At 40.6% G+C, this 27,986-nt stretch overlaps 1 protein-coding gene across 1 annotated transcript in view; it reads right to left on the reverse strand.

Moving 5' to 3' along the window:
• Positions 1–410: 410 nt before the first annotated feature.
• prkcz (protein kinase C, zeta) overlaps positions 411–27,986 on the reverse strand; it is a 381,379-nt gene continuing 353,803 nt past the window's right edge. The window contains exons 12-13 of the mRNA XM_051931388.1: positions 27,794–27,909; positions 411–929 (exon numbers count right to left, since the gene is read on the reverse strand). Coding sequence (XP_051787348.1) covers positions 842–929; positions 27,794–27,909 — 204 coding nt within the window. The 3' untranslated portion in view covers positions 411–841. The remainder of the gene's footprint in view (positions 930–27,793; positions 27,910–27,986) is intronic.

Consider the following 27,986-nt stretch of genomic DNA (forward strand, 5'->3'; position numbering starts at 1 on the left):
TTAATAATATGTTAAATATTAATAATATGTTAAGAACTTATCAGAATTAGAAGATACTAATTCTCTTCAAAGTATTTCTTAATTAGTCCAGATAACTGTTTACCAGGTTACCACTTCCAAGGCTGTCAGAACCTCGACATCCACAATCGAGTTTCAATATTTTGATGTGCACTGCTGTAGAGAGTCTGATTAATAGCAATGAATGCATCAGAAGTGCAAATAGGGATCTGCTTAGAAATCAAACAAATTTCAATAGGCACTTTTTACACTTCTGCTCCGCCCCTTTCTGCTGTTCTTTTTTTTAAATAAATAAATACAGTAGCTGTGATTTACAGAGCTAATATTTATACTTTACTGTATACGTGTATATTTTATAAGATTAAAATGTCATCATTTAAGACCTGTCCTCCTTAACAATATCTAACATTTATTAAAACAAAAAGTGCACAAACCGAGTTCTAAAAGTAGAACTCTGATGTTCCCAGGGTTGAACGTAATATTTTCTGATCTGTAATTCAAGCAGGCACAAAAATGCACAGGCGTTTTATATTTACAAACTCTTTAGTAGTGACACAACCAAAATAGTTAAAACATGAATATCAGTAGTAGGTGGGTGAAAAGCTATCACTGTCCAACCAGCTTGATTTTTTTTTTACTTAAATAACTTTGCAGCACACTCCCAAACAAACATTCAGGTTTGTTTTGAGAGTCAGACTAGTCTTCCCACTTTTGCATACATGCAGTAGGTTTCTTGTTTCTTTTCTTTTTCCTATGACCAGTGGTTACTGTAGAACATGGCCCATGATACACAGGCAACAGAATCAAATTGGATCCTCTTTCTTCATAAGGCTTCTTCTGTTGATAGCAGCAAAGGGTTAATGTATTCAAATCCTTCAAATTCCGTCTGATCTATTCTTTTGATAACATCTCTGAAAGTAAAGAAGGTTATATGTATCATTATACAATTATATATCACCACAAAAACTGTTTTTGTTATAGACTGTCAATTTCAGTTTTCTGTGCAGAAATAATGATGTGTCGACAAAATCTAAAGCTTAAATAGGGAACAGAGTCACGTCTTGCACAACACCTTGTAAAATTTTACATTTTTTTTTAAGTAGATTCCACTTTCCACTTTAGAATTCTGATACTGTCTAGCACCGTCAAAATGCATGATATCATACAGTTTGTTTGTATAAAATGTGCTTATCAACATATCTTTAAAGATGGCAAGACAGTTACAATTTCACATAAAAAAAACTGGAAAAACAGGTGACTTGGTAAATAAAAAATCAATCTTTTTAAAGATGTAAGAAATTGAAATGACGCATTTCTTATATAGTTGCTTGCCCTATATTGATAAAGAGGAAGGTCACCATAATATTGCAGAGAAAGCAATTGTGCTGACAGCAGTTGTTTCATCACTGTTAGTTTTTAGACAAGAGAGAGGAGAGAGAGAGGTTAGGAGCGCCTGCTGATAGAGCGCAATTCCTCACACACCACATGACAAACCAACTCAGGATCCCAGATTAGGACCCGAGTGCAGCCATGCAATGTGTGACACCTCAGCACCACACTAATTCAGATGTGAGGTACCAGTGTGAGGTTCAGATGTGAGGAACCAGTGTGAGGTTTTTTATGGTGGCTGGACTGCCAATTCTGCCACCAACTTTCAAGTTTTTCCTTGCAGGTTAGAGGGCCTACATGCAGGGCTGGATGCAGATTAACATCATACCCAAGACGGAACAATTGCAGGTTTAAGGGCCTTACTCAAGGGCCCAACAGAGCAGAGTCCCTTTTGGCATTTAAAGGATTTGAACCGGTAACCTTCCGATTGCCAATGCAGATCCCTAGCCCCAGAGCCACCACTCCACCCATTTAGACAAGAGATCACTCCAAATTTAGCTTAGCACCAATATAGTTACACCCAACTTCAAAACATTATCTTTACCTACAGGTCAAATGGTCAGATTAAACGAGACTTTCATTTTTTTTATTCACAAGGTCATAGAAATAATACTGTATAGCCAACAACAAAATCTCATTCCAAACTTGTAACTAGGTAGAGGGAAAATCGTGGTGAAATGCTGTTGCAGAGTCAAAGCAGTTTGCAATATGTGAAGAAAAAATGTGTTTAGGTTGTTTCAGAAAATTCCACAGCAGAATATTAGGGCATTGATCTATGATTAAAACAAGTGAGATCATTTCACAGTGTTTTGGCAGAGTGCACATTCAAAAACTAAAACAGCTTTCATTCTGGAGGGACAAATTCTGAGCAGATGCAACAATGCTAAATAAGATAAACTGGGATAAGCTTTCAAGTGTAGAGGCAGTTAAAGAGAAGAGGGTCAGGTTCAAATATACATATATAATGCAGGATAGGTTTAATACATAATTTAGAACATTAAGAAATTAAAGATAACTTTGTTGTGAGTAAATAAAGAGCTAAAAAGGATATTACAAAGGAAAAACAGGTAAACAGTATAAGACTAATAAACTCTTACCACTAACCATGGGGCAAATGAGTACAATGGTTTAAAAGGATATTAGGAAGCCTAAAAGGCAGCTGGAGAGATATTACAGAAAAAAAAATAAGATAACCCAAAGAGATTCTTTCAATATTTTTGTAGAACAAGAATGGTCAAGGAGAAGGCAAAGAGTATTAGAAAAGGAAAATGCAAGGTACAACACACAGACAGAGAAATGGTAAATACTTTAAACTTATATTTGATATATTTTATAGTTTATATGTGTGAAGAAGTCAATAATCTCCCAAAAGTAAACAAGGATTACTAAGGAGGTAGTTAGCTATTAGAAAATTATAGAGGTAGAAGTACTGCTCATATTAAACAGGCTGAAATGTAACAAGTCACCAGGACTGCATAACATTTATCCTTGTGTACTTAAGGAAGTTAACAATACATAAGCCCTTGGCACACATTTTTCAAAAGATATTTGCCCACTGAGGAATTTCCAAAAGACTGGAGGCTTGCAAATATTATCCTATTGAATAAACAGGGTCATTGTACTGATCCAAGTAACTATAGGCCAGTAAATTGAATGTGCATCTCAGGAAAATTAATGGGAGGGGTTATGAAGGAGAAGATCCACAAGAGCAGGTGTATAATAAATAGTTAATATGAGTTTAGATGGGGCACTTTGTGTTTCACTAATATGTTGGAATCTGATATTATTTATCTTGATTTATACAAGACTTTTGATAAGGCACCACATGAAAGGTTATAGTGATAAGACTGAAAGAAGTTGGAATTCAAGGTGTGGTTTTTAGGTGGGTACAAAATTGTCTCAAACACTTGAAGCAAAGGGTGATATGTGATGTCTCTCATCATTGCTGGGGTCAAGGCTCTTTTTAATATACTTAAATAATATGGACAAGAATATAACCAATGAGTTGATTAAATCTGTAGATGTAGAAGTTTGCATATAATGCAGACTCGGCTAAATTGTTACAGAGGGAAATGGACAGCCTACAGGCTTGGGTAGATTTGTGGCAGATGAAATTTAATATAAGTAAATGTAAAGTATCACAGGAAGTAGAAAAAATGGATTTGAATACACTAAGGAAGGTCTGAAATATGAAAGTTCACCTTATGAGAAGGACCTCACAATAGAATGTAGCAGTGCTACCGGGGAGTAAAAATCTCCCAGTAGTCCCTGCAGTGGCTCTGATTGCACACCTGCCAAGGGTGCTGGGGCTTCTGGGGACAAGAAGGCCAGTACAAGTTTTAAAAGGAAGCCGGGTATACAGAGAGGGGAGGCTGTGTTGTGTCTGGAGTTACCCATCCATTTGTCTTCCCGTTCCTTGCCTTTGAATTATTGTTCTTGTCCTGCATCGTCTCCAGTTCGTGTGTACGGACTGTCTGGTGTCTGCCTGCTGTGTGAGGACTGAATTGGATTGTTTGTCGACTTTCAGAGAAGGAGTGCTCCTGATCCCAATACTCTTCATCATCAGGATATACCGGTAGGACTGTTCTTTGCATTTACTTACAGTGAGCTGATCTCTGGATTATTCGGTCTCCATCATCTCACTACACTGGTTGCTGTTTCCTACGGACTTTGTTGTGGGCTTCACTATGTGTAGTTTTTGTTAGTTATTTGTTGTTTCTGACTTCATTTTTAATATGTATTCACCAGAAAGGAGTGGGATCGTTTTAGTTTGTGTATTTAGATTTTATTTATTGTGGTTGCGGCAAGCGGCTGGGGGTGGTACCCAGCCGGGACACCCAGGAGGACCAGAGGAGGGCTTACACCTCCTCCACACCATGAGGCGGCGACCGCCCTGTTGGCTTTGGGGACCACGGGAACGGAGCTTAGAAGCTCAACCCTATAGGGGCCCGTGGACACTGCCAGGGGGTGCCCCAGTGCCTGTGGAGCCCTGGCCCTCAGCACTTCCACCACACCCGGAAGTGCTGTGGGGAAGAAGACCAGGGACACCCGGAGTGCTTCCGGGTGCACAGCTGGTACTTCCGGCACACCAGGAAGGGGCGGCAGAAGCTCATCAGGAGGCACCTGGAGCACCTGTGTATAAAAGGGGCCGCCTCCCTCCATTCGGGGGCTGGGGTCGGGTGGAAGAAGGACAGAAGTCAGAGAAGAGGACTGGAGGCTGTCAGAAGAGTACAGGCATTGTGAGAGGCCAGGACTTTGGGGTGATTGATGCTGCGGCACTGGGTTGTGTGTGTTTCACCTGTGTAAATAGTTGTAAATAAACCTGTTGTGGTGCTTAAAACGATGTCTGTCTGTCTGTGTCCGGGCTGTTCCCCACAGGTTTAATACATTATTCAATTTCTGTTTAATTGCCGTTGGCCTTTTTGACTCTGTGAGGGAGTGTGCGTAAATTGGGCTAAGGCTGGGTGTGTTCCTGGGGTCCCCACCAAAAAAAAAAGTAAATCATCGTCAACAGGCGGTGTGAATCTTAGCTGGGTGTTTTTCAGACCACTACAAGCAGACTCATCAGTCATCTACATGAAAACCATGAGCAGATGTAATCAAGAAAGCTAATAGGGTGTTAGGCTATATGTCACAACGTGTGAAGTACAACTCAAAGGAGGTTATGCTTGTTAGGTTATATAATGCACTAATTAGGCTTAGTAATGTACACTGTACAGTTTTGGCCTCCGTATTACAAAAAAAAAAAAGACACAGCAGTGCAAAGGAACAGCAGTGGAAAAGAAAGCTCAGAGAAGAGAAACTAGGATAATGTTGAGCTATGAGGAGAGAGTTCAGCCTTTTCAGTTTAGGCAAATGGAGATCAGAAAGTAGTATAATTGTAGTGTTTTAAATATGAAAGGAGTAAATACAGTGGATCTCAATTGTTACTTTAAAATAAATTCTTAAACAAGAACATGGGGACATGGTTTGGAACTTGTTATGTGCACATTTTGCACAAATGTTAGAAAGTTTTACTTCACACTAAAAACCCTAGACACATGAAATAAACTACCACTTCAAGTTATTTTAGACAATCTAGGTAAATAGGATGGACAAGCTTGTTGGGCTGAAAAGCTTGCTCTCGTCAAAATTGTTTTAATGCTCTAAGGCATGAAAAACACAAGAGGAAAACAGCAAAGTGTCTTAAACAAAAGAATTTCAGCATTTTTGTACAATGTTCGAGTAAGACTCCTGACATCGTTTATATTGAAATGCTGTGATATGATCCATAAGCAAATGAAAATGTACAATTTTGTATGTGTTTTTTTTTTTCAAACTGTCTTCAGCTTTCATAAAAAAGATAATTTTTTAAAACCCCAAAAATATAGAAATTAGGACAATCTCAAAAAGGTTAATAAACTTTGTCTCACAAAGTTATACAGGCAGTCCCCGGGTTACGTACGAGATAGGGACTGTAGGTTTGTACTTAAGTTGAATTTGTATGTAAATCGGAACAGGTGCATTACTTTAATAAATGTTATTGTTGACCAACTATAACCAAGTGCTCTGCAAATGAATGATGGAGTTTCACCTCTTTCTGACCTTTTTATTATTTCTACTTTATTTTCAATGGTGATGTTTTTTCTCTTCTTTACTGTAGCACCAGCATTTGCATCAGATTTGTGTTTCAGAGACATTCTTGATGGGTGAAGACAAAAGGTTAAGATGAGCTCTTCCATACAGCACTGTACAGCTATCACAGCACGCTATAACTTATTCAGTTTATTACATAGAAAATCACCTGAAAAATCCCGGACCATCGAGAAGCGTGCAAATTGACGACACGAAGAATCGTCTTCGCGCCGAACTGCAATTGTCCCCGCATAAATCAAAGTCATCCAGACGATCTGGATCTGCAGAATTAGATCTGGACCACCCTGTACTGACAAGAGACAACTTCCTGCTATGTGCGTAACAGTACAAGCAGGCTTGCTATTGAGAATGAATAGGGGCAGCGAGGGGCAGTTCATCACCAGCCCACATCACAGTCACAGTGTGCTGCCTGTAGTGTCTGCCACACCACTGCCCCCATTCAACACGCAGCCATCCGAGGCACACTACAATGCTACCCCCCGCTTCCCCGTTCACCCTCAATGGCCTCCGTTCAGCCACAACAAGGTCACCACTTGCAGCATTACCAGCCACCCAACTAGAACAAACGGGGCAGCCGTGTGTGGTGGGAGCCGCCCGACGGACACTACACTGCGCAAGCAGCGTAATCGACCCCCTCCAGCCTCCGTCCAGCCACCGCTTGCAGCATCCCTGGGCCGAAGATGAAGAAGCGGCAGTTACTGAGGCGCATGCGTCGCAGCTGCGGCCCTGTTCATATGTCGTAGCTCGGATGTCTGTAACCTGGGGACTACCTGTATTACATATGTGCTATGCTATCCAATTAGCGCAAGTAAATTATTTTGGAGCGTTTGCTTTCTGCAAGTAATGAACAATGTATAACTGGAGAAGCACGGCTGGCACACTGCTGTCAACTAGTAAACAAAAATAATTACTTTAATCTTTTACCTTACCATACCTAAATTTTAAAGATTAAGGCATTAATAAACACAGCATTCAGTACCTATTTACCAGTTTTCACATCACAGACATGCATCACCTTTCCAACATTTTCATCCATCCATACATCCATTATCCAACCCGCTATATCTTAACTACTGGGTCACGGGGGTCTGCTGGAGCCAATCTCAGCCAACACAGGGCGCACACACACACACACACATGCACACCCACATACCAAGCACACACTAGGGACAATTTAGGATCACCAATGCACCTAACCTGCATGTCTTTGGACTGTGGGACTAAACCGGAGCACCCGGAGGAAACCCACGCAGACACGGGGAGAACATGCAAACTCCATGCAGGGAGGACCCGGGAAGTGAACCCAGGTCTCCTAACTGCGAGGCAGCAGCGCTACCACTGCGCCACTGTGCTGCCCCCCAACATTTCTATTTAGAATAATATGCAGAAATAATTGAAACTGTTCTTAACTGAAACCTTGCACAACAGCTGATCTAACAGCTGCTTAAAACAAAGACAGTATGACATCTAACTATGCATCAAAATTTATAGATATTTTGAGTAAGTCAAGTGTAATTGTGGAAAAAATTAGATCAGCTAACATCAAATTATAATATGATCTTTAGAGAGGCTATGTATGCAATGGCTCCCCTTAAAAAAAATCAAAATATATATGTAAGAGCTAATCTTAGGAAGTTAATGCTTTAAGTTAAACTCATATTAGTGCTTGCTTAATTTGAATAGAATATAATTTTCTTTCATAGCCATAGACAATGGTATAGTCTTTTACCCCTGTGCTGCTACTTGGAAAATTTGGATGTATAATACATTCTCAGTTGGATTCAGATCTGGGGAACATGCAGCCCAGTCAATGGTATCAATGCCTTTGTCATCCAGGAATTGCCTGCACACTCTGGTCACATAAGGCTGGGCATTGTCTTGCACCAGGACGAACCGAGGGCCAACTGTACCAGAATAAGATCTGACAATGGCTCTTACGATTTCATCCCTGTGCCTAACAGCAGTAAAGGTACCATTGCCTAGTATGTGGAGGTCTGTGCGACCCTCCAAGGATATGCCTCCCTTGGCCATCACTGATCCACTGCCAAACCAGTCATGGCGGAAACATTCACCACAGCATCTCCAGATTCTTTCACGTCTGTCACATGTGCTCAGTGTGAACCTGCTCTCATCTGTGAAGAGAACTGGGCACCATTGTTAGAGCTGCCAATTGTGGTATTCTTTGGCAAATGCCAATTAAGCTGCATGGTGATGAGCTGTGAGCACAGGTCCCACAAGAGGATGTCAGGCCCTCATGCCACCCTTATGGAGTCTGTTTTTGACAGTTTGGTCAGAAACATGTACACCAGTAGTCAGCTGGAGGACATTTTATAGGGCTCTGGCAGTGCTCCTCCTATTCATACTGGTTCAGCTGCTGGGTTAATGCCCTTCTATGGCTCTGTCCAGCTCTCCATGTGTAACAGCCTGTCTTCTAGTATCTTCTCCTTGCTCTTGAGACTGTGCTGGCAGAAACCGCAAACCTTTTTGCGACAGTATGTATAGATGTGCTGTCCTGCAGGAGCTGTACTACCTGTGCAATGTGAATCAGCTGCAGGTACTGCATCGTGCTTCCAGTAGTGATAAAGGCACTAGCAAAACTGGAGAAGAATCAGTCAGGAGAGCAATTGTCTGTAGCCACCACCTGCAAAACCATTCCCTCTGTGGGGTTGGTCTTGCTGTTGCCTGCACCTGTTGTCAATTTCATTTGCACCAAAGCAGTTGAATTTGATTCACAATCACTTTTGCTTCCTAATTGGACAGACTGATATACAGTATCTAAAGCTTAACTTGGTGTTAGACTGTGATCATTGAATGTTTTTGTAATTTGTTTGAGTAGTGTGCACTGGCTCCTGGTTAAGTTTAGGGTGGATTTCAAAATCCTCCTTTTAACATATTAAGCCTTAAATGGCCAAGTTCCTGCACACAAATCTGAACTTATCATTCAGCTGGTCTACTTATGAATTAATAAAATAAAACAATGGGTAGGTCAAATTTTTAGTTACAGGGCCCTGAAGTTATGAAATAGTCTGCTTGTTACTAAAATACATGTCCCTTTAGTCTCAGCTTTTAAATCCAGGCAGAAATCTCACTACTTCAGCTTAACATACCCTCAGTAGAGATGCTGATTAGCTGTACATACTACATCTCTGTGGTTAAGTCATTAGTACTAAAACATAAGTAATATGATATTTATAAACTGTTACTAACGCTAGCCTATTTTTTTTCTCTTCTCGGTATTCAGATGTGGCACTTGGTGCCACTGCTCTACTGCCAAGTTGTTTGCCTGCCTATGGAAAAGTCATCTCTGATAGAGGAGCACTGGAATCATCAGGTAGAAGGGACCTTTAATCAGATTGGCTGGCCCACAGTGACTCCGTTGTCAAATGGCTAGTAGTGGGGAGGTAGCTTGTTGGCTGAGGTCTCCAGAACTCTGAACAAGTCTGTATACTCTTATGTGATAGTTCTGTATTTAGTGAATGATATAAACTATTATTGCATTTTGCCTTGCAGTTTGTACTATTGTATTGTATTCCTGATCACACAGTCCATAAACATGCCAATGCACGAGGTAAAATATTTTCAAAATATGATGTTATATGTAAAACATTTTCTGTACTTGATAAGTAGAGGAGGGTCAGAGCTTTGTTAATAAAGACTAGAGTAAACAGGTTTAAAATTGACCTGTGGTGAGGAATGATCTTTAAAATGAGAAGGAAGAGTTTACTTACAATTGTCAGGAACAGTATTTCTCAGTAAGGTATATAGACCAATATATCTTGAGGTTCCGAGAAACAACCCTTAGGCTGAAGTCTTGTGTGGTAAGCCACACCTAATCTACGATGAACTAATTTATGTTTGTGGTCAGCAAAATGCTTGGCAGTAGTTCCTGCAATCAATAGCTTTTCTCAGATTAGTCTCCAGGATGCAATGGATGACAACTAATATAAAAGTGGTTGGTAACTATACAAACATTCAAACAGTAACATTTTACTTTAGGAATTATATAGGAATTTTTTTTAGCAAATTCAGCTTGTGGTACAAAAGATCTCCAATTAGACTGAAAAGTACAAATTGCATTTCAAAACTTCTTCTAGTCCAAGTTCACTTGTTCAGTCAGACCATTGATTTCAGGATGGTATCACAATGAAAGCACAAGCAATTTTAGTAAAAAATATACTTTCAAAAATATTAAATAAAAGAAGGACCTCTATCAGCAATAATAGACCTAGGGAAGCCATGTAGTTGAAAAATATCTCTTATAAATATATCAACCAATTCTTTGTATGAGGGCAACTTCTTAAGAGGTATGAAATTTGAACTCTTTGAAAACTGAAGCACCACTATTTATGCAGCACTAGTGCTGCATCCCAATGAAGGATGTAAATCTAGAATATACGAGGGGTCTTCAATTATAAAGAGGAATTTTCATACTCTGTTCTTACAAATAGTGCAAGGTAGACCTGACTCATTGGACAAACACATGTATATATGAACTTCTCGTTAGTAGTGCTATCTGCTCTTTCCCCACTTCCTGTCAGTTGTAATCAACATGTCGGAGCAGGAGGTACACAGTAGTGTTGCACAGCGCATTATTATTCAATTTTTGACAAATGAAAGAGTCATTCCATCTCAGATTTATTCGAGACTTAAAAAACAGTTTGGGGATGAGTGTCTTTTCTCTCTCAGTCTAGCGTGTATGATTGGTGCAAGTCATTTAGAGAGGGACTATAATCCACTTAAGGAATTTTTAGGAGGGAAGAAATTCAAGCTGAATGAGGATGTTATTGACGCTGTGCAAGAATGGGTCAATGTACAGTCAAAAGACTTCTACTCTTCAGGGATTAAGAAGCTTCCTGAGCACTGGAACGAGTGTATTGTAGTGGCAGGAGACTATATAGAAAAATAGTCTGAAAGTTGTTTCATTGTATTCAATAAATAAGATATTGCTCATAAATTCCTATTTATATCTGAACGCCCCTCATAGTAAAATGCTAAGGTCTGTGTCTTCAGTCGCTTAGATCAATCTGATTGGTTAGTCTGGTTTTGGTGTGATTGGTCAGTTTGGCTTTAGTGCCATGACAAAAGAGGAAGTGTGAGTGTGAGACACACATAGAGGAGTAAAAGTGTCTGAGCCATGCTGAGAGAATCTCCCTCAAAGATGACAAGTATAAAACCAGAGGGGCGGCAAGAAAGTATGAGACACATTGGCTTTACAGAAGCTTCCATTTCTGTCCAAAATTTTGGAGAGAAGTGTGTATATTCAATTGAAAGCCTTTTTAGATAAAAGTGATGTGCTCGAAGTGTTTCAATCTGGTTTTAAGCCGCTTCACAGTACTGAAACCGCATTACTGAAGGTTTTTAATGACATCCTTTTGGCAACAGACTCAGGGGATTATGTGATTTTAGTTCTGTTCGATTTAACAGCTGCTTTTGATACTATAGATCATAGTATTTTATTATCTCGTCTGGAGCATTGTGTGGGCATTCGTGGTACTGCCTTGGCGTGGTTTAAATCATACTTGACTCAAAGAACTTTTTCAGTGAGGCTAGATGAATTTAGATCCTCCTCTGCTTCACTATCATGTGGGGTTCCACAAGGCTCCATACTTGGTCCTCTGCTATTTTCTTTGTATCTCCTGCCTCTTGGCTCTATTCTTAGAAAGCATAAAATTGCTTTCCATTGTTATGCAGACGATACTCAGGTTTATGTACCCCTCAAACGCAAGGATGCTTACTCCATACAAACTTTGGTTATGTGCCTAGAAGAGGTGAAAGCTTGGATGGCAGTAAACTTCTTAAATTTTAATGAAAATAAGACAGAGGTTATAGTTTTTGGTCCTGGGGGCACCAGTGGGTCTATTTCTACTTCTGCTCCTGTGGATTTGGGTCCCCTTGCACAATATGGTACACCTGTCATTACAAATCTGGGTTTTAGGATAGATGAGGATTTTAGACTGGACGGTCAGATCAGTGCGGTGGTGAAATCTTGTTTTTTTCAGCTGAGACGTTTGGCGAAGATAAAAAACATTCTTTCCAAAGATCAATTTACAACAGTAATCCACGCTTTCATTACAACCCGGCTGGACTATTGTAATTCGTTGTATGTTGGTGTTAGCCAGTCCACCCTGTCTCGGCTCCAGCTGGTGCAAAATGCTGCTGCACGCCTTTTAACTGGCACGCGAAAAAATGAGCACATTACACCTGTGTTATCCTCACTACACTGGCTGCCTGTTCAGTTTAGAGTTCATTTTAAGATTCTTTTATTTGTTTTTAAGTCCTTAGATGGGCTTGCTCCGCCCTACCTCGCTGAGCTGTTGCATATGCACTCTCCTTCCCGCTCACTCAGATCAGCTGGTCAGCTGCTTCTGGATGTGCCTAGGACTCCGCGAAAGCTCAGGGGGGATAGGGCTTTTTCTGTTGTGGCTCCAAGGCTCTGGAATTCACTGCCGATCCACATTAGACAGGCCTCCTCACTGTCCATTTTTAAGTCTGCTCTTAAGACTTACCTCTTTGGTTTGGCGTTTGATCCTGTGTGAGCAGTTGATTTTACTCTGTATTAACTCTGTTTACTTGTGTTTACTATGTTTTAATTAGTTTCATTTATTGTATTTTATTTTACTTATTTATTATTTTGTTTTTGTTTAAAATTTATTTTAGCCTATGTTCAGCACTTTGGTCAGCGGCTGTTGTATGTAAAGTGCTTTATAAATAAAGTTGACTTGACTTGACTTGACTTACAGCAACACATTCAAAAGAGGGCTCACCAGTGAAGAGGTGCTAACTAACACACACACACGCACACGCACACACACGCACACACACACACACACAAATACAGAGGAGAGGTGCTGAAGATACATGTACAGCAAGAGATGGCAGATATTTTTAAATTATTTTTAAATTATTCTGTAACCTCTCTGTGATAGGTACTGTGGCTAATCTGTTATAAATTCCATGGTCAACTTGATAAGAATTCGGCTGCAACAAGCCCATGGAAAACTCTTGATTGTTCTTGGATCTATTGCAATCTCTAGTTTCATGAAACATGTTTTTCAGGCAAAAATAAAATTGTATTAATTCAGTGATTTGTGTAATGCTTAAACATTCACAATTCAAAATAATCATATGCTCAAAATAACATTTTGTCTGTAGTTTGTTGTGGTACCAACAGATTCCAGAGTGTTCTTGGCTCACCTTGCAGAGGAACTTTGTTGTCACTTCTTCAAAGAAAAGGCAATGGAAAAAGGAAAGAGGATGCAACATCGACAAGCTTCTGTTCCAAGACCTTTGCTTTCCCCAGGAAAGCAAACTCAGTCAGTGTCAGGTGCCCCTTCAGTGTAACAGGAACCACAGCATAGAGAGGTGTGTACATTGCAACAGGTACACACGTAGTAAATGTAGGAAGGACGGTCCTTGGGTGTGTGGGAACTGTTAACATTTGAATTTGATGATTGTATATAGCGCGGAACTGACCTCTCTGTACTATTCTGTCCTCTGCATCTCCTAGAGTACAAAAGAAACACCACCATGCACCAAAATGTGGAGACTGGGCAAGATCAGGAAAAAAAAAAAACAAACGCGGTCACTGACTACAACTGCATGAAGGTATGCAAATGAATATAATGTTGCATTAGTGCAACAATGTTTTCCAAAATGTACTATACAGGTTATAAAATGAATTATTCCAAATGTCATATATACCGATGTCTTTCTTTTTTGTCAGTGCGGCTTGAACATCACGGACCAGAAGATGTATACTAATTCAGTGTGAGCAGGAACACTCAAGAATAAAACTGAATAAAAAAAAATTCACATCCACAATCATTCCCAGTCATGCACACCACTCACACCCACATCCACAGTTTTGCCAGTCCCAGTCTCGTTCATTCATAAGATCTGACACTATTGTTTTGTTATACCACGTCTTTATCTGAAAACAGACTCAGATCAGGGGTTTGTGTTGGGGGGTTGTGGGAGCATGAACATGACTGAGAAAAAAAAAACTGAAAAAAAAAAACGCTAACTTTTAAAAGTACTATAAATTTACACTGGCTGTTACAGATGCAAATCAAATGTATGTTTTTATTATATAATATTAACAATAAAAGCAGCTCACTAAATTTGGGAGGCAGTTGGTATCGAACCAGCACCCTCTTGGTTAAGAGTCAGCAGTTCTAATTGCTATACCATGCAAGCTGTCATATCAAAAGCCTACCCTAACCCGCTTTCTTTTTCTTCAGACCTCCCTCTTCTGAACCCGTGCTGACTTTTCAGTGCAACTCCTATTCTTGCCTGTGTTGCTCAATCTTATCCTCTTTAATAAAACCCCTGTGTGCATCCAGTGTCCGTGTGTGTGTGTGTCTTCTGGTGAAGTGCGCATGCACGGGGCACGGAGCATGCTTCAAAGGCTGCCTGACGTGTCACACAAGACAGAGAGGGCGGGACCTATAAAATATCGCGCGGCTGATCCAATCAGATTTCTGGAAATGAGGTAAGACTTAAAACAAAAGGCACGAAAAATCCGATCGAGTACTGAGACGCAGAGACCAGCTTCCCCAAAGAGGTGGGATTAGTGTTTGTGGTTGTGCAAGTGTTCACTCGGAGGATGTCAGATTTGCGATTAAGAAGCCTGGCCCGGTAAAGTGTAAAGTGTCAGTCGTTGAAGGGGTTTTCCTAAATATACGAATTTTCATGATATTACAATAGGATGACTTTTAAAAGTAGATTTATTTTCACGCACATAAAATCCATTGCTGGGGAGACGCTACACATACAATAATCAGCTGCACGCCAGCACAGATTAAAATACTTGCTGGGGAACTGCACAGTACTTGCTGGAGAGACGCCACAAGCACAATTATTAACTACACGCCACACATTACATCAGTTGCTGGGGATAATCTGCTAATTGCCCACTGTTGTAACAGAAAATTAAACGCATATTATGGATATCAAAGCCAGTATTACTGTCAGAGAAAATTACTGTTCTATCGCCCGTTATTGTAACAGGCTTAATGTCTAGTCCTTAATAATTCCTTCCATTAATTCACCTGTGATGCACATTAAGCTTACTGGCCTACAGTTGCTTGGATCTGCCCAGTCACACATTTTATATAACAAGATAATACCTGGCACTTCCAGTTCCTTCAGAATTTCCCCTGTGCACAGTGACTTCCTAAAAATATGTGTCAAGAGTTTATATATGTACTCGCTAACCTCCTTGTGAACTTGAGGATAAATCGAATGGACTATCTGTCAGGCAGTGCACTTTGTGAGACTGAAGGGCTGTGTTTCTGTTACAGATGTGAGCAGCACTGGATCACCACAAGGAACAGTCCTGTCTCCTTTTCTCTTCACTCTGTACAGCCCAGACTATAAACATAACACCAGGTCATGTCACTTGCAGAAATTCTCAGAGGATTTTCTGGGGATGAGACAGAGTACAGGAGTCAAGTGGAGAAGTTTGTTTTTTGCTGTAAAGAGAATTATCTGCACCTTAAAATCAGCAAAATCAAGGAACTGGTTATTGCCTTTCACCACACCAAAGAGCCTCTATGTCCAGTCACTATTCAAGTAGTGGATGTAGAGGTTGTCCACTCCTACAAGTACTTAGGGGACCACATCAACAACAGGATGGACTAATCTCAGAGCAGAGGAACGACTGTATATAAGAAAGGGCAGAGCAGGCTCTTTTTCCTACCTTAGGAAACTGTGTTCCTTTAATGTGGGAAGTGACATTCTTCGCATCTTCTAAAACTCTGTGATGGCCAGTATGATCTTCTATGCTGTGGTGTGCTGGGCTGGTAACATCACTTCAAGAGAGGACAACCGAATAAACATGCTAATTAAAAGGGCAAGATTAGTTATAGGATGCACTCTGGACACCCTGGAGGTAGTGCAAAGGAGGGAAATAAATCAGAAGTAGAGTGCTATTATGAGCAATGCTACACATCCTTTCTCTATCATACTAACACTGCGTATTTCCAGGCAACGAATTGTTCAGCAGAAGTGTGTCAAGAAACGCTACTTGAGCTCATTTACACCAACAGCAATACATCTGCATAATGCCTCATTGTGACTGTGTTAGCCAAATCACAACCTTTCTTTGTTTTTGATTTTCTTGTTTATAATCATTCTGGTGTGTGTTCAGAGCAAACTCTGTGTGTATATTTATTTATTTACTTACCTACCTATTTATGTATTTATTTAAAGAGCTTCTATAAAAAGCCAAATTTCCCATTATGGACAAATAAAGCTCTATCTGATCTTGTCTTGTCTTGTCCAGTCCAGTCCAGTGCAGTCCAGGAGATTCATTTGATTTCAGCTTATGTAATCTGAGCAGTACTTCTTCCTCTCTAATTTCTAAATCATTTTACCTCTGAGAGGTTATCTACTTTGAACACATGCGAAGACCTCAAAGAAATGTTATTTTTTTATTATCTGCTATTTCACTGTCTGTATTTTTAAGTCCCCTTTACTATTCCTGATGCACTTCACCTCCTCCTTAACTGTTCTTTTACTACTAAATTACTGAAAGAATCACTTTGGGTCATCTTTTGCCTTATCTGCTATATTCCTCTCTAACTGCCTTTTAGCCTCCCTAACATCCTTTTTAATGGTTGCCCTCATGTTCTCATATCCCAATAATTCACATTGGAGTTACTGGTGTTATACACTTTATACAGCCTATTTTTCCTGTGCAGTTTCTTTTTTAACTCTTTATTAACCCACTGTGTAGTTTATGTAAACTTACTACTAATTCCAGATTTAGGTATGTACCTATCCTACATTATATGTCAAATATTTTTAAACCTGTTCCACGGCTCCTCAACTGTCTTCACACTTTAAAGCTTATCCCAGTCTATCCTCCTTCGACTTTGCTGCGTCTACTCAAAATTTTCCCTACTAAAGTTAAACTTAGTACTTTTAGTCTTTGCATCTGCACTATTCTGAAACAATGAGAACTGTATTATATTATGGTCACTTGACCCTAGTAGTTCAATCACCTCTACACCCTCAATTCTATCCTGATTATTACAAAATACTAAATCCAGACAAGCTTCACCCCATGTTGATGATTTAAAATAGTGTGTTAAAAAACAGTCACTGATTACTTTCAAAAACTCCTCCACTTGTGCTCCACTATTTGCAAGGTTAGCCCAGTTAATGTTCGGATAGTTAAAGTCCCCCATGACTATAATATCCCCTTGTAAACTGGTCTCTTTAATATTACTAAAAAAGATGTGCATTGAAATTATCCCCTACATTGGGCAGTCTATAACACTCCTAAAATAAGACCTCTTTTCCTAATGCTTTCAAGGTGAAGCCAAATGTCCTCACTAAGATGGGGCTCCTCGTTCAACGGAAGAGGACATGCATTTAAATTCTGTTTGACATAAACAGCAACCGCATCTCCTTTTCTGTTCTTTCTATCCTTCCTAAAAAATGTGTATCCCTCTATGTTACACTCATCGCTATCATTACTATTTAGCCAGGTTTCTATTATTGCTATAATATTACAATTTGTTTTATTTTTGATGCTTCTAGCATTAAGGCAAGCTATTTTTAATGTATGACTCATTTTACTTATACATGTAAATGGTGGGTAAGAATTTACATTAACTATGTATTTTTATTATTACACTAATGTTTGTTCCTTCATATATAGTTCTAAAACTGTCCTGTCCTTAACTCCCTGCACCCCCATACATTGGTCTAAACAATCCTCAACTAACCTACTTATACACTTCCAGTTCAAATGTAACCCATTGTGGCAGAACACTTCCCATCTGTTCTGAAAGGAGTCCCATTCTCTCATAAATCTATACTATTCTACTCTACCATTACAAGAGTAAACTCTCTACACTGATTAAACCTCCACACTAGAATCAATGCCTCCTTGTCTAAGTGTTATTTTCTTCAGTCTTGGACAGGTAATGTGATGTAAACGCAATAGATTTTTTGCTGCCATCATTCATAATATTGGATATTACTGCTCCCTAGTGAAGTTTCACAGGCTAGATTTAGCAGGAATTAAGTGTTCAAGTAATTTAGCACGACGTTGGAAGTAACTAATAATTTTCTTCTTCTTCTTTCGGCCGCTCCCGTTAGGGGTTGCCACATCAGATCTTCTTCCATATCTTTCTGTCCTCTGCATCTTGCTCGGTTACACCCATCACCTGCATGTCCTCTCTCACCACATCCATAAACCTTTTCTTAGGCCTTCCTCTTTTTCTCTTACCTGGCAGCTCTATCCTTAGCATCCTTCTCCCAATATTCTCAGCATCTGTCCTCTGCATATGTCCAAACCAACGCAATCTCGCCTCCCTGACTTTGTCTACCAACCATCCAACATGAGCTGACACTCTAATGTACTCATTTCTAATCCTGTCCATCCTCGTTACATCCAATGCAAATCTTAGCATCTTTACCTCTGCCACCTCCAGCTCTGTCTCCTGTTTTTTGGTCAGTGCCATCATCTCCAACCCATATAACATAGCTGGTCTCACTACCGTCCTGCAGACCTTCCCTTTCACTCTTGCTGATATCCGTTTGTCACAAATCACTCCTGACAATCTTCTCCACCCATTCCACTCTGCCTGCACTCTCTTTTTCACCTCTCTTCCACAATCCCCATTACTCTGTACTGTTGATCGCAAGTATTTAAACTCATCCACCTTTGCCAACTCTACTCGTTGCATCCTCACCATTCCACTGACCTCCCTCTCATTTACACACATGTATTCTGTCTTGTTCCTACTGACCTTCATTCCTCTCCTCTCTAGAGCATATCTCCACCTCTCTAGGGTCTCCTCAACCTGCTCCTTACTCTCGCTACAGAGCACAATGTCATCAGCAAACATCATAGTCCACAGGGACTCCTGTCTAATCTCATCTGTCAGCCTGTCCATCACCACTGCAAATAAGAAAGGACTCAGAACCAATCCCTGATGTAATCCCACCTCCACCTTGAATACATCCGTCACTCCTACCGCAGACCTCACCACAGTCACACTTCCCTCGTACATATCCTGTACAACTTTTGCATACTTCTCTGCCACTCCCGACTTCCTCATATAATACCACAACTCCTCTTGAGGCACCCTGTTATATGCTTTCTCCAGGTCCACAAAGACGCAATGCAGCTCCTTCTGGCCTTCTCTATACTTCTCCATCAACACCCTCAGAGCAAACATTGCATTTGTGGTGCTCTTTCTTGGCATGAAACCATACTGGTGCTCACTAATCATCACCTCACTTCTTAACCTAGCTTCCACTACTCTTTCCCATAACTTCATGCTGTGGCTCATTAATTTTATCCCTCTGTAGTTACTACAGTCCTGCACATCCCCCTTATTCTTAAATATCAGCACCAGTACACTTCTTCTCCACTCCTCAGGCATCCTCTCACTTTCCAAGATTCTATTAAACAATCTGGTTAAAAACTCCACTGCCGTCTCTCCTAAACACCTCCATGCTTCCACAGGTATGTCATCTGGACCAATGGCTTTTCCATTCTTCATCCTCTTCATAGCTGTCCTTACTTCCTCCTTGCTAATCTGTTGCACTTCCTGATTCACTATCTCCACCTCATCCAACCTCTTTTCTCTCTTGTTCTCTTCATTCATCAGCCTCTCAAAGTACTCTTTCCATCTGCTCAACACACTCTCCTCGCTTGTGAGTATGTTTCCATCTTTTCTTTAGCCTTTGCCACCTCTTTCTTCACCTTGCACCTTATCTCTTTGTACTCGTCTACTTTCTGCATCTCTCTGACTGTCCCACTTCTTCTTTGCCATCCTCTTCCTCTGTATATTCTCCTGTACTTCCCCATTCCACCACCAGGTTTCCTTTTGCTCCTTCCTCTGTCCAGATATCACGCCAAGCACCCTTCTTGCTGTCACCCTTACTACATCTGCTGTAGTTCCCCAACTGTCTGGTAATTCTTCAATACCACCCAGTGCCTGTCTCACCTTCCCCCTAAACTCAACCTTGCAGTCTTCCTTTTTCAACTTCCACCATTTGATCCTTGGCTCTGCCCTTACTCTCTTCCTCTTCTTGATCTCCAACGTCATCCTACAGACCACCATCCTATGCTGCTTAACTGCACTTTCCCCTGCCACTACTTTGCAGTCTTCAATCTCCTTCAAATCAGCTCTTCTGCAACTACCTCTTCTACTGAAGTCTGTGAGGAATTCCTCCACTTTTTCCGTAACAAAATTAATGATCTAAATAATTCAACTAACATAAATACATCATCTGTTTATATCTCTCCCTGTTTTCCCACTCCATCCAGCTCCTTCTCTAAGTTCTCACCAGTCATATATGCGTTTGTTAATAACCTGCTTTGTAAGATGAGGCTGACTACTTGTGTACTGGACCCCATCCCCACCATACTATTTAAATCCTGCCTTCATGCCATAATCCCGACTGTTACAACAATAATAAACTCATCCCTTGACATAGGCTCTGTGCCGCTCACTTTTAAAATTGCTTCTGTAACCCCAATGTTAAAAAAGTCTGGTCTTGATGCTGACAATCTTAACAATTTCCGGCCTATTTCCCACTAACCTTTCCTGTCAAAAGTTCTTGAGCGTGTTGTAGCTTCCCAAATCACCAATTACCTAACCTCTAATAATTTGATGGAACCCTTTCAGTCTGATTTCAGGGCGCGGCACAGCTGTGAAACTGCTCTGCTATGGGTAACCAATGATTTGCTTATGGCAGCAGACTCTGGACGAACAAGAATATTAATTCTGTTAGACCTCAGTGCAGCATTTGACACTGTCAGACATGACATCCTACTGTCCAGAATGGAGAACATGCTGGGTATCTCTGGCACTGCCCTCCAGTGGTTCAAGTCCTATCTGACAGATAGGCAAGAGTTTGTTAGTCTTGGCAACAGCAGGTCCAGCACAGCGCCGGTCACACAAGGAGTCCCTCAAGGCTCTGTCCTTGGTCCTCTGCTTTTCTGTATTTACATGCTTCCCCTTGGCCATATTATCCGTAGCTATGGACTGGGTTATCATTTTCATGCAGATGATACTCAACTCTACTTCAATGTTAAAAGTGGAACTTCATCAGAGCTTTCTCAGCTCACAACCTGCCTTAGTGAAATTAAAACCTGGATGGAGCAGAACTCTTTAAAATTAAATTGAACTGAACTCCTGCAAATTGGGACTAAAATGCAACTTAATAAAATGAGCTCCTTCCCAGTCTATCTTGGTGGTGATCTCATCAGACCTGCCTCTACTGTAAAAAATCTTGGTGTAATTTTTGATTCCCCCCTCTCTTATTCCGCCCACATAAATCACATTAAGAAACTTTCTTACTTTCACCTCCATAACATATCCCGTGTTCGCTCCTTCCTCTCCTTCTCTAATGCTGAGAAACTTGTCCATGCTTTTATCACATCCCGCATCGATTATTGTAATTCCCTACTGGCAGGTGCCCCTTCTAATCTTATATCACAGTTCCAGCTTGTTCAAAACTCAGCTGCAAGAGTCCTTACTCGAGCCAGCAGCAGTAAGCACATCACACCCATCCTGCTCCGTCTTCACTGGATCCCTGTGTCTTACAGAATCGAATATAAAATCCTACTAATAACCTACAAAGCCTTAAATAACCTTGCGCCGTACTACATCAGTGACCTTCTCCATCACTATGTGCCTGCCCGCCCACTAAGGTCCTCTGATTCTGGCAATCTTGTTGTACCCCACACTAATCTACACTCCATGGGTGACAGGGCCTTCAGCTGTATAGCGCCCAGACTCTGGAATGACCTACCAAAATTAATCAGGTCAGCTGACTCCACGAATTCTTTTAAAAAACAACTCAAAACTCATCTGTTCAGGAAGGCTTTTAGCTCTACTTGACTTTATTACCCTTCTCTCAGTTTATTTCTCTGACAAGATGCTAATGTAACCTGTATGTGTGTGTGTGCTAGATCATCAATTATGTTGTCTGTTTTTTTTTCAGAATTCACTGTCTTAATCTTCTTTATTTATTTATCTGGTTTGTACAATGCTATATACTGTATACACTGCCATTCTTTATTATATTTTGTAAGTGCCTTGAGCATGGGAAAGGCGCTATATAAATAAAATGTATTATTATTATTATTAGGATGTAATCTACCTGTGTGCATCTTCCTCCACTCTTGTACGTAACACTATGTTCTTCCCTCTTCTTAAAATACATATTCACCACAGCCATGTCCATCCTTTTGGCAAAATCCTCTATCCTCTAGACCTTCTTCATTCCTCTCCTTGACACCATACCTACCCATCACCTCCTCGTCTCCTCTGTTCCCTTCACCAACATGTCCATTGAAATCCGCTCCAATCACCACTTTCTGTCCCTTGGGTACACTGTTCATCACTTCATCCAACTCACTCCAAAAATCTTCTTTCTCATCCACTGCAAACCCAACCTGCGAGGCATATGCACTAACAACATTCATCATCACACCTCCAATTTCCAGGAAGTAACTAATAATTTTGCTTCTTGAAAAGTATGCTTTTTATGTCCACTTTATAGAAGCTGATTACATGGGTGTACAACTGCAGGTAAAAGGCAAAAACCTGGTGTAGTAATTCACAGATTACAAGAAAAGATGTCAGTTGTGAAACATCCTTTGGTTGTGAGCATTCAGCATGGCCTGTGTTTTTTCCTTACATTTTTGTAATCCCTGAGCATGTATTATGTGGCTGTGGGACAGCAGTATAGGGTCCAAGGTATTTTCAAATAAAAATGGTACAGCTCAGTCTCCATGAATGTGTGTGGTCATGTGGCCCTGGGGAATTTAATAGGGAGATTGGGCTAACCATGTTTTCATCTAAGTGTGTGATTGGTTCCAGTTTCCACATTGACTCTATAAATTATTACGGCACCATACCCACAAGAGCATAACCAAGCCTGGGTAGGTTAGAAAGGAGAAAAAAGAATGGAAGGAAAGCATTGGGAGAGTGTTTCATCCAACATAGTAGGGCGAAGGCAGAGAGGTCAGTGGCCCTACAAGGGAGTAAGGGGCCCAAGGGTGGGTTGCTCACATTGAGCACCCCGGAGGAGTATGTTGCAATCAAAGGCTCCAGGGGTCCCAATGGACCAACGTCAGGGTGACAGGACAATGGATGTTGATATGGACCCTGAAGAGGGTGGTTAGGATAACAGCTGGACAGAGAGACTGAAGCTGTTGGCTTGTCAGCCCAGCTACAGTATAAGGCCCAGTGGCTAATCTGGGGAGATGAAGGGAGTAAGGACTCGTTTATACTTCACACTCAGAATGCGTACATGCCCACATCATGGCTGCCACGTGTTTTAAACGTTCATTTGATGTGTCCTCAGAAATTAATGCAACGTGTGTGCGAGTTGCAGTACCAGCAAAAAGTCGGGGGGCACAGTGTGCTAAAAGTTGGAATGTGACGTCAGAGTCTCTGTTTACTATCTACATGTGACAGAAAGCCGCTTTGCGGATCCTACGAGATCGGTGGGTGCGCTTCGATATTTGATAAATGGTTCGATGTGGTGAAGCAAAATGCCGACATACAGATGCATTCGTGGTGATTTTATATTGAAGCGTCGCATATTCCCAATCGTAATGACATGATATGTTTTAAAAGTCTCACATACCATCTTCTGTGCCATCTTTTTTTCTAGGGCTTTCTCTGCTCCTGACAGCAGCGGATCGCCACACTGAGCACATTAAATGTATGATATTCCAACTCTCTGCACATTTAGAATCCTTAGATTTATACTTGAGATCACTTTCATGATGAAAAGCATTAAAGTATGTATATTACATTTTACAGATAAATTGGTAATTTCGTTTAAATAATGAATACTGTTAATAATTACACACATGGGGGTGACACAGTGGCGGAGCATTAGCGCTGCTGTCTTGCAGGGAGTCACGTCGCTGATATTCCCTGCCTGGAGTTTACATGTTTTTCTGCTGGGATTCCTCAGTGTGCTCCAGTTTCCTTCCAAAGATATGCAGATTTGGGGATTTTGTGCCGCTAAAATGACGCTAATGTATGTGTCTGCTTGTATTCACCTTGTGATGAGCCGAGGCCTCGTCCAGGGATTGTTTCTCACTCGTGCCCAATGCTTGCTGGAATGGATACATCCCTGGATTTAATCAATAAACATCCTTTTCAGAGATATTGTGGTAAGGTGTCATTGGAATTTAATGGGTGTTCCAGGCAATTCATAACACAGCGAAGCCGAACATGTTCTCACCGTGATAATATCTCGCACTGCCACCTGGTGAATTCCTCCAGATGTACGCAAAGTACGCGCGCAAGTATAAACACTACAATGGTTGCTTAGCAGGAGCGTCAGCTGCAGCATGCGTCATGTCACGTGAAGTATAATCCTGGCCTAAGATGCGCAGGGCAGCGAGAAGAATTACTAGAAAAGAGAAATTGCTTTTTGCCTGTTTTATTCAAGGATTTTATGTTGTATTTGAAATTTGTTTATGCCTAAATCTTCATTCATTTAATTTAGAGATGCTGGCCTCATTATTCATGAACCATTAACTAAGGTACACACATCACAATTCTGTATTATGCAAATTTAATCAGCACTGCCTCTCATTCTAGAGGCCTTCTCTTTTAAGCTTTACGGCAGCATGATCTTAAGAACAGTTGTGACACCCCAGGTAAGGACCCTGTTCTATAATTCCCGACTTGGGGTGTCAGTAGATGAGACCAAGCAACCAGGGGATGGAGTAAGAGAGACTCAGCCTAAAAAAAAAAAGCTATTCAAAAACAGGAATCTGTTTAATTCCAGCAGTGCCTATACTATTTTACAAAGAAATGTCTTGCAAAGAAAAAATATTTACAAAGTCCAATGCAAAGACACTTCCAAAAAGAAAACAGTGCAGGTGTTATAATATTTACAGTGGATGCCAAATCAAAAGTAAAGAAAAGAACAAAACAAAACAAAAACATCTTCCACCTCCTTCGTCCAGCTGTAAAACAAGTCACGAAGGACAGAATGAAATGAAATAATAATCAAAACAAAATGAAAAAACTAAGCACCTACTATATACACAAAAGACAGTACATATCTCCACTACTCAGTTAAATAAATCAGTAGCACATATGTACATTAAAGCTTGAAGACGTGGTCAAAGGACGACCTCTGGCGTTCGGACCCTGGTTTTATATCACAAGCCCTCTTGACCATACTATCCTCCTTTACGTTTCCCACGGACTTCCAATAATCAGACACGTCAGGACGTGCACCATTCAACAACACCTGCTCAGGTACAGTCCAGCCTATTTAAATGTTCCTGCTGTCCTGCGTGCGCGTGTACCCATCTGTCTTGGTGATTTGTGGGCTACCTGTTCAGTCACTGGGAAGTGAGTACTGTTTTATTTTCTCCCGCATTCACTTCTGTACTTTTCCACACCTGTGAATTCCCTTTTTAAAGATTAGTTTTCTATCTTGCAGAACTGTTCCTCTGATGTTAAAATAAATGTTCCCCCATACTGGGCCATCAGAAACTGTGAGCACACTCAAAAACTGGCCTCAAACGCGTGCTCGGCAAGTCTGAGCCCCACGGCTTGCTCTCAGAACATCTATAGTCCTATAAGTTCCTAGGGCACTTTCAAAGTACATATGAAATTAAAGTGAGAGATAGCTAAGAAAGTTCTAAAAAAAAAAAAAAAAACTTGTCATGTATTGCATTTACAAATCTGGAGCTCAAACACTCACCATAAAATATCAATACTGACTCTGGGGTAATAGTTTGTTAGAAATATTTTAGAATCTCCAGTGTTCAAGAAGAGTGGACAGTACATAAAATGCTCTATCTAAGGATCACTGAAGAAAGTTCAAGTCCTTGGTATAGGCTCATTGTCTATATAGGCAAACACGAATGATTGTGGAGATTCTATGGAAATTTCAGTTGACTCATCCAGGTTTCCCAATTTTATACCTATTCTATGCATTTTCCTAACTACAAATAATATGACTAAATCCATCCATCCATCCATTTTCCAACCCGCTGAATCCGAACACAGGGTCACGGGGGTCTGCTGGAGCCAATCCCAGCCAACACAGGGCACAAGGCAGGGAACCAATCCTGGGTAGGGTGCCAACCCACCGCAGGACACACACAAACACACCCACACACCAAGCACACACTAGGGCCAATTTAGAATCACCAATCCACCTAACCTGCATGTCTTTGGACTGCGGGAGGAAACCGGAGTGCCCGGAGGAAACCCACGCAGACACGGGGAGAACATGCAAACTCCACGCAGGGAGGACCCGGGAAGCGAACCCGGGTCCCCAGATCTCCCAACTGCGAGGCAGCAGCGCTACCCACTGCGCCACCGTGCCGCCCTATGACTAAATGGTACTGGCAAATATCTTTGGCCAAGAAAAAAAACATGGTTAGCACTCCCAGTGGCCTTTGGCAGTACTACATTCCTTCATTTGGGCCCGACTAAGCCCCAGTAAACTTCTAACATCTGACGGACAAACAACTCATAAAGTACTGTATATGCAGTAGTGCTGTATACCTCAACAGTTGCATTGTGTATTATTGTGTAACACCTGGGAAGGACATCTTCACAGCCAACTGGCTACTTTACAAAATTTGAAAGCCACTGGCTTTTTTTACATTAACCCAGAAAATTTTATTTCAGGCTGGAAAAGGCAAAATACGTTGGATATATTACAAAACAGGAAAAGTTAAGCTTTTTTTTATGGTGAGTTGCAATGAAACAAGAACCATGCAAGACATCGGTATAGGAATCACCACACTCCAATGTCACGCTTGCCTTGTACAGCATTATGGGGTGCTAGGAAAAAAAGTTCTCCTAAACAGGCTGAATTATCAGTAAATAATTTGATGAACAAGAGTGAACACGAATGTAGCCAATTTGCTGTTAAAAATACTTTGGTGAATTTTGCTGATTAACACTACTTGACAGTGGTTGATGCCACTTCTAGTCATCTAAACACCCCTTGTCTGCTTCCCAGGCTTAAAACCAGCTACTCCGTCATCTTGAGAGAGTCCAGTTTTCATTTATTTTCTGTTTTGTATTAAGATTATCACTTCATGCCCCAAAACCTTCATGAGCTTTCTTTTTTGTTATTACAATATATACTGTATATATACATACACCCACACACACAAAATTCTTAGGCACTAGTGAAAATATATACAGTATATTCTTTCCCCCCCCCAAAAAATGACATTTATTCACTGTTTTCCAATACATTTTCAGTCTCAAAACACCAACCAATACCGTACAACGTTCTTTTCTTGAAAACAGACATATTTCATTTTCAGATTTTAAGACTTTTTTATTCATGTATGCACCATCATGCAGACCCCATTTTAAAACCACAAGAGCATAATATCACATGAAAAGTTAATGTATACCATGATTGTGGAAAAAATTACTCCACACTTTTTCTTTAACAGTATACACTGTACATACTGTTTCATTGTTTTTATTGTCTGGTCCAGACATCTGCATAACACAATCTACTTGGCTGCTGCCTGTACTGTAATGCAGAATATAAACCAACATTTCTGATGACATTGATGTGCTACAGCGTTGATCAAATCAAGTACCTGTATATAACAACAGCTTCCTGGAAATCCAGAGCAGTGCACAGCAGTGCAGTTCACTAACAACGCTTAATTACAGCTATATTAAAATCATTTCTGGGATTCTACATGCAGTATCCATATGGAATCAGTTATCTGAAATAGGAAAGGTATACTTACTCATGGTCTGGTGTCAGCTGCACTGGTTCATTGGTAAACTGAGTATCAAAATTCTCTAAGCCATAGTCATCTGTGATTTGAGGTTTGAATGGAGGAGTCACCTGTTTTTTGTCCAACTGAAAAAATGATAAACATGTATAAATATGTTTTGAATAAACTATTCATTTAATTAACTTCTTCATTTAAAATGAAG

The sequence above is a fragment of the Erpetoichthys calabaricus genome, chromosome 8, assembly GCF_900747795.2.
Source record: "Erpetoichthys calabaricus chromosome 8, fErpCal1.3, whole genome shotgun sequence".
In the NCBI taxonomy this organism is placed as follows: domain Eukaryota; kingdom Metazoa; phylum Chordata; class Cladistia; order Polypteriformes; family Polypteridae; genus Erpetoichthys; species Erpetoichthys calabaricus.